At 48.0% G+C, this 15,036-nt stretch overlaps 1 protein-coding gene across 1 annotated transcript; it reads right to left on the reverse strand.

Annotated features, from left to right (window-relative positions):
- Window positions 1-3,518: 3,518 nt before the first annotated feature.
- Window positions 3,519-11,892, reverse strand: LOC144511076 (olfactomedin-4-like). Its single transcript, XM_078241050.1, has 5 exons — window positions 11,809-11,892; window positions 10,031-10,183; window positions 7,976-8,185; window positions 5,439-5,589; window positions 3,519-4,939 (listed from the first exon to the last, which is right to left on the reverse strand). Exons 1-5 carry the CDS (start codon window positions 11,854-11,856, stop codon window positions 4,140-4,142), a joined length of 1,362 nt encoding a protein of 453 aa, XP_078097176.1. The 5' UTR covers window positions 11,857-11,892; the 3' UTR covers window positions 3,519-4,139.
- Window positions 11,893-15,036: the final 3,144 nt, after the last annotated feature.

Below are 15,036 nucleotides of genomic sequence, written 5' to 3' on the forward strand. Positions count from 1 at the left end.
TGGGTGGCCTTGTACCTTGTATGAGGTCATTCTTTTTTTTCCCCCCACATTGGATGCTTGTTCTCCATATCAGGGTGCTGGCACTGAGCGCAGTTGGCACCGAGTCCCAGGCGGGATTAGCCTGGCTGGCACTGGGTCTTTACCCACTGGGGGCTACAGGGTGGTTCACCTCTCCTCCACTACGTCCGTCTGCCTGTTGAGATCAGTGTCCAGGTATTGCGGAGCTGGTCTCCTTGCAGCCATCTGCCTGGCGTGACTGAGAGTGAGTGCAGGGGGAGCATTTGAATGTAGCTCTCCCCCCCGCCCCCCAGCCTTGTTAACAGCGGAGCTCCAGTCAGGGCAAATTAGGTGCCTGGGGACTCCAACTCAGCATGATTCATGCAGAGACTCATTTATTGCACTTCAGTGTGGGAAGATTGCAATCTGGTTCATTCCAGACAGGTCAGCGCAATCCACCCCGGTTTTCCGTGTCCGAAATGACATTTATGGGGTGGTTCACCAGCCTTGTTCGCTGCTAGCCGGAGTCCCGATGGCCCACTGAATAAAACCGGATTGCCATCAGATGTCAAAGCATTCCCCATTCACCCTGCTCGTCCCGCCAGCCCCAATCTGGGCGGGAACCCAATAATTATTCAATACACCTACTTTAAATGTGATTGGTGGGCCTGAAGCCCGATTCAAAGCCCCCCTGCAGCCCCCCCCCCCCCAACCACCCCCAAAGCGGAGACTGTACAAGATGGGCTTTGGTGATGGTCATGAACCTGCATGGACCAGGTGTGTAGGACCCCTGGGGGGGGGGGGGGCTCAAGTAGTTAAGACCAGTGGCCCTATGCCACTATGTGGAGATGCCGGCGTTGGACTGGGGTAAACACAGTAAGGAGTCTAACAACACCAGGGCTACCAAATAATCCTATGCCACTACCAGGCTGCAGAGGGATGGTTCCCTCAAGGGTCCTGGGGGTTTTGGCGAGCGTGGGCTGGGGGCAAGAGTTGACCCCGGCCCCAGTTGACAGCATCTCCAATCTTGGTTTCATCCACAAATGTTGAAATCATCCCCTGCACACCACAGTCTAGGTCATTGACATTTCTCCGGAAGAGTAAAGATCCCAAGACTGACCCCCGCTGGGGAATTCCACTGGAACAAACCTTCTGCCAATCTGAAAAGCAACCCTTTCTCACTAGTCTCAGTTTCTTGGCACTCGGTCAATTTCTTATCCAAGTGTCAAATTTTCCTTTCATTCCATGAGCTAGAATTTTGCTCACAAGTCTGTTGTGCGGCGCTGTATCAAATGGCTTTTGAAGATCCATATTCACCACACCCTCATTAACTTTCTCTGCCACCTCAGAATTTGATTTTGATTTGATTTATTACTGTCACATGTATTAGGATACAGTGAAAAGTATTGTTTCTTGCGCACTTTACAGCCAAAGCATACTGTTCAGAGAGAAGGAAAGGAGAGGGTGCAGAATGTAGTGTTACAGTCATAGCTCGGGTGCAGAGAAAGATCAACTTAATGCGAGGTAAGTCCATTCAAAAGTCTGATGGCAGCAGGGAAGAAGCTGTTCTTCAATCGGTTGGTACGTGACCTCAGACTTTTGTATCTTTTTCCCGATGGAAGAAGGTGGAAGAGAGAATGTCCGGGGTGCATGGGGTCCTTGATTATGCTGGCTGCTTTTCCCGAGGCAGTGGGAAGTGTAGACAGAATCAATGGATGGGAGGCTGGTTTGCATGATGGATTGGGCTACATTCACGACCTTTTGTAGTTCCTTGCGGTCTTGGTTAGAGCAGGAGCCATACCAAGCTGTGATACAACCAGAAAGAATGCTTTCTATGGTGCATCTGTAAAAGGTGGTGAGAGTTGTAGCTGACATGCCAAATTTCCTTAGTCTTCTGAGAAAGTAGAGGCGTTGGTGGGCTTTCATAACTATAGTGTTGGCATGAGGGGGACCTGGACAGGTAGTTGGTGATTTGGACACCTAAAAACTTGAAGCTCTCGACCATTTCTACTTCATTCCTGTTGATGTAGACAGGGGCATGTTCTCCACTCAGTTAAACAGGATTTTCCCTTAATGAATCCAGGCTGGCTTCCCTTAATTATCCTCCACTTCTCTTAACGACTACTGATTTTATCCCAAACTGTAGTTTCTAGGGGCAGGATTTTCTGGCTGCGCTCGCCCCAAGAATGGAAAATACCACTCGACCTTTGCATGGTTCTGTCCCACCCACTTTGATTCCCGTGGTGGGCGGGACGGGAAAACTCCACACTAGAAGTCCACCTACTACTGAGGTCAAGCTGACTGCTCTGCAGTTGCCAGTTATATCCTTGCAACCCGTTTTTGACCGAGGATGCAACATTCACAGCTCTCCAGTCCTCTGGCACCAGCCTTGTGACTAAGGAAAGCTGGAAGATTATCACTATGTGTCATTTCCATCCTCACCTCTGCCAGTAACAGGCTGATTCCGGGGATGGCGGGACTGATGTATGAGGAGAGATTGACTATGTTAGGATTGTTTTCCCTGGAGTTCAGACGAATGAGGGGGGATCTCATAGAGACTGATAAAATTCTAACAAGACCAGACTGGGTAGACGCAGGGAGGATGTTCCCGATGGTGGGGGGAGTCCAGAACCGGGGATCACAGTCTGAGGATTCAGGGTAGACCATTTAGGACGGAGGTGAGGAGACATTTCTTCATCCAAAGAAACTTTATTTATTAGTCACAAGTAAGGCTTACATTAACACTGCAATGAGGTTACTGTAAAATTTCCCTGGTCGCCACACTCCGGCGCCTGTTCGGGTCAATGCACCCTAACCAGCACGTCTTTCACACTGTTGGAGGAAACCGGAGCACCCGGAGGAAACCCACGCAGACACGGGGAGAACGTGCAAATTCCACACAGACAGTGACCCAAGCTGGGAATCGAACCCGGGTCCCTGGCGCTGTGAGGCAGCAGTGCTAACCACTGTGCCACCGTGCTGCCCGAAGAGTGGTGAGCTTGTGGAATTCATTACCACAGGAAGTAGTTGATGCCAAAACATTGAATGTATTCAAGAGGCGGCTGGATATAGCACTTGGGGCGAATGGGATCAAAGGTTATGGGGAGAAAGCAGGATTAGACTATTGAGTTGGACGATCAGCCATGATCGTAATGAATGGCGGAGCAGGCTCGAAGGGCCGAATGGCCTCCTCCTGCTCCTATCTTCTATGTTTCGATGTCTATGTAACATTGGATACATCCCATCCAACCGTGTCACTGTGTCTGTTTTAAGTAGAGGTAGCCTTCTAGCACCTCCTCCTTCTCAATTGTAAACTCTCCCGGTGTTGCTGTTACCTATTCTCTCACTTTGGCCTGGGTAGCATCTTATTTCTTTTGTAAAGACAGGTGCAAAGCCCTCGTTTAATATCTGTATCTCCTGCATCTGTGAAGTGGAAAACTTAAAGTTGGGAAGGAAGTGATTAAGAAGTGAAGGGATTTAGAATGTGGAAATGCAACGAGTAACACACAACTCAACTCTTTGTAAATGCTGCTGTTTATTATTAAACTTGTGAACAATTCCAGTCAAAATCACCAATAAAACCTTGTCCCCATATTGAAGTTCATTAGCAGGTATAATAATTTGTGACACAGATAGAAAATGATTTACTGCAACAGCCAGGAGTGAATATTCATTTCAGTCACTTTCTTCCTGTGCGAGATTTTTATACTCTGTCCATCCAGCTGGTTAATTGTCCAGATATTAAATGAACCGTCACGTCCAGATTTATTCTCGCAGACAGGATGTTACCGTCATTCTGGACACAACCCTCTTCCCAGTCTCTGTATCACTTGTCCAATATTTGAAAGTATTGGTTACATGAGAGCTCAGTCGAAATACACCTCAGAAAAGACATGTCTATCGCTTATATTCCCATCACCATTCTAACAGCTGTATTGCAGATTAGAACTTCACCCCTTCTGGGTTTAGTTAATGTTGTCAAAGCTACCAGCTATAACACTGTGGTTACACTGCGTTGGTAACAAAAGTGATTCCAGTACAGAAATTCCCCAGAGGACCCAGATTCCCGACAGTGATTTGTAAACGCAGTGGATCAGTCAGCTAATTGTTAACATTGATCTGTCGATCTTACTGTCTCGTTTTTAATTAGGTTTAAATGTCACATCATAAGTCAACTGGTAGCCATCGTTGTACACGTAGAGTTTGTGATCAGATGGGTTGTAGTTAACATTTTGCAGTTTCTCCATGACTTTATCCATCTTTATTGAAAGCTTACCCTCTTCCCCAGTTCTGGTGTCAAACGTATAGAAAATCTCCTCAGACCGGAGGTCCACGGGCCGAATTGCATACAGCACCCCACAGATCAGAAAGGCATTGGTCACACTGGGTTTGAACAGCCTGGTCACCCATGTCCTTTCCAATGTGAAGGAGGTCACATTAATTTTACTAATAGCAGCGTATCCGACCTTGTCTTCGGGGCTGTAAATGACCCACAGGCCAGACTCGTCTACAGCAAAGTCAATGTCTTGGTATGTAACACCTGTGTAGGAAAACCGGTTGTTGTAAGCGGCGCCTGTAAGTGTTTGGGTCTGTACAGTGTTTGTGTCTATGTTGACTCTGCACATGTACCTGGAATTGTAACAGTTGTAATACATGGAGTTGTTGTACAAAACCATTCCACTGCCCTGCCCAGGATTACGGGTAACTGATTTACTTATTTCATTTGTGTAGAGCAGCAAATCATCGTGTGAAGAATAGAGTCTGTAGTAGTAAAACGTCCGTGCGTTTGTTTCGAGCGGTGCCACCCAGTACACGTCCTTTTTACTGGAGGGTGGAGCTGGATCTTTGCCCCAGCCTCCATATTTATAACTAAACCCTCTGTAGTTCAGCTGTATCACGACGGGGTTGGATACGTTAAGGAGGCCGTTGTGGTCGCAGCTCCCTGTTTGGAAAATAGCAAGCTCGAGTTCAGCATTGGGGATTTATATTTTCAAATTCAACCTTTCCATTTCCAGCAATGCATTGGAGTGATTATCGTGGCGTTATAGTGATTCATGTATAACTCAGCTACATTGGGATATATTGTCAAAACATTTCAACTGCCTCCACTTTAGATTGTGAAATGATCCTCCCACTTTTTAAATTCTCCACCGATTCTTGTAAATTTATAAATTCCGATTTCCACATTCAGAGTGACGTTAATAGAATGTGGACGGAATTCTCCCACCCCGCCCCCGCCACTGGAATTCTGGCGGGGGCCGGGGGGGGCATGTAAAGGTCCACGGAAGTCAGGCGGGAATCTCGGATTTCAGGCGAGGGCGGCCTGGAGAATCCCTGTGTGTTTGTTCGCGAATTACTGATCCACAGTGACCAACGCCCCTCTCTCTTTATTGGGCAGACTCGTGTTACTCAGTCACCGTTAACGTTGATTAATAACTCACCGTAGTCGATGGAGGCGGGGGTTTGTGAATCCCGCTGCTCCTCACAGTCCTGTAGGCGTTTCCTCAGTGCCGCAATCTCTCTGCGGATTGCCAGCACATTGTTCTTATCCAGCGACTCCAACTGGTTGACAACTTGTGACATGTTCATAATCTGAAATACACGCGGCGTTTAAAGAGAGTCGTGTTTGGGTTTCACCGGGACAGGGGGAGGCCATTCAGCCCCTCGAGCATGTTCTGCCATTCAATGAGATTGGAGCCACTCTGTAATCTAACGCCCTTCTACCCGCCTATGTTGCATAACTCTCTTTACCGAACAAAAATAGATCAGTGATGTTTCTGAAATTTTCAGCTGATCCTTGACCGTGGCCCCTTTTTTGGGGAGAGGTTTGCAGATTTCCACTTTGCTTGGTGTGAAGTGCTTCCTCTCATTAGCCCTAAACGTACCAGGTCTAATTGAAGGTTATTCCCCCTTGTTCTGGAATCACTCATATGGAGAACCTACTTGTTCTGCTCTATCTATAGACTGCGTGGAGTTTGCATGTTCTCAGGGCGCCACGGTGGCACAGCGGTTAGCACTGCTGCCTCACAGCGCCAGAGACCTGGGTTCAATTCCAGCTTCGGTTGACTGTGCGGAGTTTGCACATTCACCCTGTGTCTGCGTGGGCTTCCTCCGGGCCCTCCGGTTTCCTCCCACACTCCAAAGATGTGCGGGTTAGGTTGATTGGCCATGCTAAATTGTCCCTTAGTGTCCAAAGATGTGCGGGTTAAGTTGATTGGCCATGCTAAATTGCCCCTTAGTGTCCAAAGATATGTGGGTTAGGTTGATTGGCCATGCTAAATTGTCCCTTAATGTCCAAAGATGTGCAGTTTAGGTGGATTGGCCATGCTAAATTGCCTCTTTGTATCCAAAAATGTGCTGGTAAGGTTGATTGACCAAGCTAAATTGCCCCTTAGTGTCCAAAGATGTGCGGGTTAGGTTGATTGGCCATGCTAAATTGCCCCTTAATGTCCAAAGATGTGCGGGTGAGGTTGATTGGGCATGCTAAATTGCCCCTTAGTGTCCAAAGATGTGCAGGTTAGGTGGATTGGCCATGCTAAATTGCCCCTTAATGTCCAAAGATGTGCAGGTTAGGTGGATTGGCCATGCTAAATTGCCCTTTAGTGTCAGGGGGATGAGCAGGATAAATATGTGGAGTGACAGGGAGAGGGCCTGAGTGGGATTGTTTTCAGTGCAGGCTCGGTGGGCCGAACGACCTCTTTTTGCACTGTAGGGATTGTATTTCTCTATGATGCGATATGGTCAAATCATTTAATCATCTTAAACACGTCATTTAAATAACCCCGCCATCTTGATTGAAAAGATTGTCCTCAAGCAGGAACATGAATAAGGAGAGAGAGGGATAGGGGTTTGGGAATTCCAGACACTGGGATCCAGGTGAATGGAAACGTCATTGAGGAGGGAGATACCTAATAGCTTCAAATTACAGGGAGAGAGAGTTTGGATTCAGTTGCAATGCTGGGGCACATTTGGGAGATAGGGAAGGACTGGGTATATTGATCCCAACAGTGTGAGGAACTGAATTTAAACTATTGTTACAATGGTAGAATCACAGAATCTCCACAGTGCAGAAAGAGGCCATTCGGCCCATCGAGCCTGCACTGACAACAATCCACCTAGACCCTAACCCCATGTATTTACCCTGTTAAACTCTCTGACACTATGGGTAAACTTACCATGGCCAATCAGATAACCCTGATATGACTGGTACAGTATCTGTGTTACTTAATATAGGGACCACAACAGTGTTATCATACCTGTAACGAACCTGTAATATTTATTGCTGTTATGGTTCTTTGTCCCTTTATCCGAGCCTCTTGTACATATCCAATTCTCATCGCTGCAACATCAACTCTAAGCTTTGGAATTCACTCCCTAAATCTCTCCATCTCTCCTCCTTTCGGAAGCTCCTTATTACCTACCCCTCACCTCTCCTAATATCTCTGCTCGCTTTTAAATTTAAATTGATAGATCTCCTGTGAAAGCATCCCTGGGATGGTTCCCTGATGAAATGGCGCTTTATCAAGTTAAAGTTAAAGTTTATTTTTTTAGTCACAAATAAAGCTTACATTAACACTGCAATGAAGTTACTGTGAAATTCCCCTAGTCACCACAGTCCGCCGCCTGTTCAGGTCAATGCACCCTAACCAGCGCGTCTTTCAGACTGTGGGAGGAAACCGGAGCACCCGGAGGAAACCCACACAGACACGGGGGGAGAACGTGCAGACTCCACACAGACAGTGATCCAAGCCGGGAATCGAACCTGGGTCTGTGGCGCTGTGAGACAGCAGTGCTAACCCACTGTGCCACCATGCCACCCCCCTGTTGTGGTGGGGAATAACTCCCTTCCATCAGGACATTAAATCTCTACAGCCAGTTCCTCTGGTGATTGGTCAGAGCCCAAAAGGTGTCAAATTCACAACCAACACAGGACAGAAAAACACAATGTTATAAATGGAATGACTGGTGTCTTTCTGACCTCACTGTAAAGCCGATCGATCACACTGTTGCTGCCATTGAGTGAAATCTTCAGCTGACTAGTGAGTGACAACATCTCCCGGATCTCCAGTTTCAGCAGCTCAAAGTCGAGCTCGGTGTAGGAGTGTCCATTCTCCACCACCTCCACACGTCGGGTCAGATTCAGCAGTTTGCTCGTGTGCACAGAGAGAGTCCTCGTATACTCCTGCACCTGAATGGGGCATCACAGGGAATACACACACAGTTACAGCCACCTCCGCAACTACACCTCACAGCTGGGAACAACTCTGTTTAGATTTCTATATTCATTCATGGGATGTGGGCGTCGCTGGCTGGGCCAGCACTCATTGCCCATCCCCGAGGACATTAAGAGTCAACCACATTGCTGTGGCTCTGGAGTCACATGTAGGCCAGACCAGGTAAGGACGGCAGATTTCCTTCCCCAAAGGGACATCAGTGAACCAGATGGGTTTTTCCGACAATTAAACTTTTAATTCCAGATTTTTATTGAATTCTGATTTCTGCTGTGGTGGGATTCGAACCCAGGTCCCCTGAGGATTACCCTGGGTCTCTGGATTACTAGTCCAGTGACAATACCACTATGCCACTGCCTCCCTGATGTGCCATGTACATGCTAACACTGAATAGTGAATCATCCACCAGATTTCTCATACATAAAACAAACTTAAAGTTAAGAGAAATATGTTTTTCCCCAATTGCCGCAGGTAAGTGAGTGTAGAAAAATAATTTGGTAATTTTAACGGACTTCTTAATTTTAAAGCCTTAAACAATACAGAAAAATATTCTGTGAAAATACTAAAGGAAATTCTCCAGTGTTAATCATCAAAACCCAATTTCATTTGCATATTCCTACAACCATAATTCAGTCGCTAATAAGCTTGACAAGTAGGAATCCACATTTATATATATCCTGGAGGGCTGTACATTGGGAAGGCAAGGGTTAATAATCAAAGCTCCTTTTAGCACAGACGTTACAGGATGAAGAGGAGAATGGCCTCTCTTTTCCATTTAATGCCTCTTACCTATGAGAAATTAGTGTCAGAAATAGTATCACATTTCAGGGATGAAGGTATAACTTTAGTGTCTGGGGAAATACTGATACTGCAATTATAAACAGACATTGGTTAATGAAGTCCTCGCCAGATGCAGTGAGCAGGTCAGGGAGTTTTATTTCAGTTAAGTAATTCAAACTGTTCCATTAATAGACTATATTTAAGGAATAGATACATCGCGTTGTTTAATCTGTGACCTGTATCTTTGATGTCGGTGAAATGGGCCGTATAAAGAAAGGCTTTTCAGATGATAATAGGTAAAACCGAAAGCCAATCACTGTATCGCGTTGTTACAATTACTGGTACTGGTAATAGTCTGTTACAAATTTGTGATCTTTGAAATGTTTGATTGGAGCCACAGGAGGAAGCATGTTGACTAAGAGATGAATGTTAACATGTATCAGTCTCTATAATAAACGCCACAGTCATATCACAGACAAATATCTTCCATTGACAAATACCCTATCCATCTCACCCATCGATATCTGCCCTTGACAAATACCCCTTCCATATCACCCATCAATATCGGCCATTGACAAATACCCCTTCCATATCACCCATCGATATCTCCCATTGACAAATACTCCTTCCATCCCACCCATCGATGTCTGCCATTGTCAAATACCCCTTCCATTTCACTCTTCGATATCTGCCATTGACAAATACCCTTCCATCTCACCCATGGATAATACCCCTTCCATATCACTCATCAATATCTCCCATTGACAAATACCCCTACCATCTCACCCATCAATATCTGCCATTGACAAATACCCCATCCATATCACTGACCAATATCTCCCATTGATGCACACCCCATATTGCTCATCCATCAATAACTCCCATTAAAATCATGGGACGGGGGCTGTCCGTCAATTAACCCCTCACTACAGTTTTCACTCTGTTTTTCAGGCATCAACTGACTAACTAATCTGTTAGTGCAGAGTCTAAAAGAGGATGGAGTTTGTTGGTAATAAAAGTACCTTGCTGATTTCACGTTGTACGTTGATACTGAGCTCCTGGTACGCCGTTTCCAAATATTCCACTTTTTCCACCGGGAAGCTGTTATCAGGCAAGATCACGGAGCAAACACAGACCCCATCGCTGTTAACTGACCCGTTGACATTGTTACCGTTCTGTAGACACAGAAATCAAAATGAGCACAAATTCAACACTTGTGAGTTGGTAAACGAGTTCACCTCTTCCCCCAAACTCACAAAACCCCTTCACCCCTCCCCCACACTGCTAACACTTTCTTCCCTCACCCAATGAGTTTCGCTCCTTCACCCCACCCTCTGTCACCCTCCCCCAAACTGATAACACCCTTTCACCTCTTCCCCCAAATTGACAACAGCTCATTCTACCGCCCCCCCCCCCCCCCCCCCCGCATCGAGACAGTGCGGAGTAAGTACCACCCCCCGCCCGCTCAATTTATCTTTCAGCTTTATGATAGGCTGGAGATCTGTTACTGTTCCCAACTAATGAGAAGAAGATAACCTGCGTTATCAAGAGTGTGACAGACGTATAAAACCAGCCAACACAGAAGGAGACTACTCAGGTATTGAATTAACTCAATGCGGAAAACAAGATGTGGCAACAGGACATTGACCCATTTTGCACACCCTACCCCTCTGTACAACTCAATCGTTGGCTCACACCACCATTTTATTAAGTTCCTGCCTCACCCACCAGATGCATGTATGGAAAATAGAGCACTGTGTTCTCCCAGAGCTGCCTATTGTCTGCTTGGAGACTTGAGACTTGGGTCAATGTATCTTTAGCTGCCAATTCATATCAGATTGCCTGCATTATCTGGGGTGCGCCAAGAAGCAGATATCGTAGAAGATTCTCTCTCATCTAGACTCACACCAAGCTTTAGTTCAGAAGATTCTTCTAGTTCATCGTGCGCGTGGATCACAGATACATCTGCAATCTGGAACTCCGACTCTCAGACAAATGCTCACATTCAGTGGCAATCCACATTAGCAGCAGAGCCTCATGAAATGGTCACTAACCTCACACAGGGACAATGGTGAGTTAATGAAGTGTTAGTGACTGGCATTGCAGAATAGGCAGATAGCACAGTGGCTAGCACTGCTGCCTCACAGCGCCAGGGACCTGGGTTCAATTCCAGCCTTGGGTGACTGTGTGGAGTTTGCACGTTCTCCCCGTGTCTGCGTGGGTTTCCTCAGGCGCTCCGGTTTCCTCCCACAGTCTAAAGACGTGCAGGTTAGGTGGATTGGCCACGCTAAATTGCCCCTTAGTGTCAGGGGAAATTAGGGTTACGGGAGTAGGGTCTGGGTGGGATTGTTGTCGGTGCAGGCTCGATGGGCTGAATGGTCTCCTCCTGCACTGTAGGGATTCTATGAAACACGTCAGCCAATTTTCAAGCAGTGAGATCGCACGCATGCAACAAGATAAATGTTTTTAATGATGTTGGTTAAAGACCAAGTCTTGGCCAGGGACAAAACTCATCTTTTCTTCTTTGGAATAATCTCATTAGATCTGTCACTTTTCCCTGGGAGAAGGGGTAAAGTCTTAATTTAACATTTCGAATGAGAGAAGGCACCTCCAACAGTGCAGCACTCCTCCAGCGCCGCACTGGAGTTTCTGCCTATAATTACATTCTCAAGCATCCAGAATGGGATTTGAACCCACAACCTTCTACCTCATCAAGCCACCGGTGATTTGACACAGAAAGACCCAAAACAGAAAGATTTTGACACGATTAAAGTTTCCATAAAACTCGAAGTGAACTTACCGACGGCAGGACAGCAGCTGCGATCAACAGAAGGGACAACATCTTCATTCTGCTTCTGAGCGCACCTCTAAATTACATGAGAAGGGCAAAGGGCTTAAATAACCAACTCGCCACAGCCCCTCCCCACATTCAATGACGCATTCTTCCGAGATTAAATCGGTAATCCGCTGGCCCATGTGTTGTGTAGTTTTCAGGAGTGATTGAATCAAAGTTGCTTTTCAGACATTTTTTACCCGTCGATGTCAACGTAAGGTTTGAACTAAACAATATGCACAGTATCTCCTGTAATTTTACCGGAAATTTCTTTCCTGGTCTCTTCTTCACTCAAGGTGGCTCTGGTTACAACTCTTGCAATATTTTGTTCTATTGCCTGAAGAATTCTCTTAATTTAAACGCTACCCAGCTAAAGAAAGATTTGTATTGTTATATTTAATAAGATTTCTATTTTTACATTTCTGTAACAATTGAGCGACTCAGTCAGACCCTCCCCTCCCCCAACACACCCCCATGACACACTCTCACCCTAAGAGTTTTAACAACACCAGGTTAAAGTCCAACAGGTTTATTTGGTAGCAAATGCCATTAGCTTTCGGAGCCCTGCTCCTTCGTCAGATGGAGTGGATATCTGCTCCCAAACCATCTGACGAAGGAGCAGAGCTCCGAAGGCTAATGGCATTTGCTACCAAATAAACCTGTTGGACTTTAACCTGGTGTTGTTAAAACCCTTACTGTGTTTACCCCAGTCCAACGCCGGCATCTCCACATCGTCACTCTCACCCTGACAGCTTCCCCCGTGCCTCCCTTCTCTCTGCTCCCCTTACATCCAAGAGACGCAGACTTACGTGTATATGGCGGACAACTGGTTTATCCATTGACTACCTCACACCCGTTACGGATCTCTCAGGTAAAAGCAAAATACAACAGATGCTGGAAAATCTCAGCGGATCTGACAGCATCTGTGGTGAGAGAACAGAGCCAACCTTTCGAGTCAGGATGACCTTTCATCACCAAAGGGTCATTCTGACTTGAAATGTTGGGGGCGATTTTACCATGGAGTTGTGCCCATTTTTGGGCATTAAAATTGGTAAAGTTGGGTGTGAGGCAAGTAGTGCGATCTGCGCCCACTTACGCGCCGGTTCGCACTTTACCAAGGCCCGAAAATGGCTGCGATCGGGAACCCCCCCGCCCCCGGAAATGGACACAACATCCATTTAGATATATTTGCATGGATTTCAATCCACTTAACGAGCTGCACGCCCCACTTTACCAGAACTTCCCCCTTTACCACCGCTTTTGCCAATCGGGAATCGGCGCAAAACAGACATGCTTCATATGAGTCCGATTCAGGCGATCCATCAGTGAGGGTTAGTGAGGAGCTAAGTGCCTACTGTCGGATGTTCTCCATGCAGCTCACAGGGGGTCCTTTTGTGACGGCCATGTTCTTTTTCGGGTTGGGAGGACTCTGCGAGTGTGGGGGGGGGGGGGGTTTTGGGGGACATTTGCTCTGCACGGACCCGGGTCTCAACACTAACCTCGGGTCTTGGGGATGCTGCTGGGTCCTAGTGCACCCAGCACCCGTCCAGCTGGCGGATGTGCTGGAAACCCTTTGAAATGGCAGTGCTGCAACCTCAGGACTTTTCAAGCAGCAGTGTCTGTGCTCACTACTGCATGAGTTCTGGGTGCGTTACTGGGGGGGGGAGGACGGGGTTGGGGGGGGCGTGCTGTGTTGCTGGGGGGCCTGTGGACGGGGGGGGGAATGGGTTGTATGGGCGGTGTGTGTTGCTGGGCTAGGGGCAAGCAGCGTTCCTTAACCTCTCCATGTGTTTCTCCCCTTCTCCAAACCGCCCCCCCCCCTCCCTTTCAGAGTGACGAGATAGCTTTTGCGATCTTGCTGTTCTTTTTCTTGCTGCTGGAGCTGAGGAGGACGAGCTGGAGGAAGAATTGTGGGCACAGGAGGCCCGGGTCTTATCACTCACAGGAGTAGAGGGAGACAATGACCGCCAGAGGCAGGGGGTGGCCGTATTTCGCCCAGAGTGGGGGAGCGCAGGAGAAGGAAGGAGCAGAGGCCCCGGTAGTTCCACACATGAGTGTCATTTGAACAGATGTCGGACAGTGTGTGCCACTTGTTGCAGGACCTGGCATCTCAGGGTAGGGGCCGGGGGGGGAGGGGGGGGGCACCCACTCTCGGTGGCTGTCACATTGAATTCTTATGCCACTGGCTCCTTCCAGACCCCCAGCGGAGATGTCTGTGGCATTTCACAATCAGCTGTCCACAGCTGTGTCACAGGTGCCCTGTATGCCCGGGCTGGGCAGTACATGGACCAGGCCCATCAGGAAGCCTGGGCTGTAGGGTTCACACCCATTGCGGGGATGCCTAATGAACAGGGGGCCATCGGCTGCACCCACGTCACTCTCACAGGCCCCCCCTACAGAATCCACAGAGACTCATCAACAGAAAGGAGTTCCACTCCCTGAATGTCCAACTAGTTTGTGACCACAAGAATAACATCGTGCACGCCTGTGCGAGATGCCCTGACAGCGTGCATGACACTTTTATTCTGAGGAGTTCAGACATACTGAGGCCTTTGAGGAGGACCCCAGGCTGCGGGGGTGGCTCGTGGGTGATCTGGGTTACCCGCTTCGGACATGGCTGATGACGCCTGTGCGGAGGCCTGTGACTGAGGCGGAGACTCGCTATAATGGGGCCCATGTAGCCACCCGCGCGACAGTGGAGAGGTGCATTGGCTCCTCAAGATGAGATTCCGGTGCCTGGACCGATCTGGTGGGGCCCCCCAGTATAGCCCTGTGATCTCTTCCCGCATAGTGGTCGTGTGCTGGGCCCTGCACAATCTGGCTCTGCAGAGAGGTGACCTACTGGAGGAGGAGGATGTGGAGGTTGACCAGCCGGGCGTCGCTGGGGAGGATGACCAGCAGGAGGAGGAGGAGGAGGCACCACCCAGGCGCTGGAGGGCTGGCAGCAAGAATGAGGCATGCGAGGGTGGTGAGGGAGGCCCTGATCACCAGGCCCTTCACTAACTAAGGGCCTGTGTCTGTGCGCGTGGGTTCCATTCCCCTGTCCCACACAAAGTCCTTCCGTCTCCTGCAACATCATCACACCAGAGTGGTGGACCTGGGTACGTTGTGATGGCGAGTATTCTGGCAGGCTGACGACTCGCTAAGCACCATTATGATGATGCCCTGGTGCAAACTAGTCTGACTCCTACCGGA

Source organism: Mustelus asterias, chromosome 24 (assembly GCF_964213995.1).
Source record: "Mustelus asterias chromosome 24, sMusAst1.hap1.1, whole genome shotgun sequence".
Taxonomy (NCBI): domain Eukaryota; kingdom Metazoa; phylum Chordata; class Chondrichthyes; order Carcharhiniformes; family Triakidae; genus Mustelus; species Mustelus asterias.

Bases quoted from the DNA above. Each gene is read 5' to 3' on its own strand.
- LOC144511076 (XM_078241050.1), bottom strand. From the start codon at position 11,856: ATGAAGATGTTGTCCCTTCTGTTGATCGCAGCTGCTGTCCTGCCGTCG. The intron at 10,184-11,808 runs GTAAGTTCACTT...CTGTGTCTACAG, and splicing joins CAGCTGCTGTCCTGCCGTCG to AACGGTAACAATGTCAACGG. The intron at 4,940-5,438 runs GTGAGTTATTAA...TTTTCCAAACAG, and splicing joins CCCCGCCTCCATCGACTACG to GGAGCTGCGACCACAACGGC.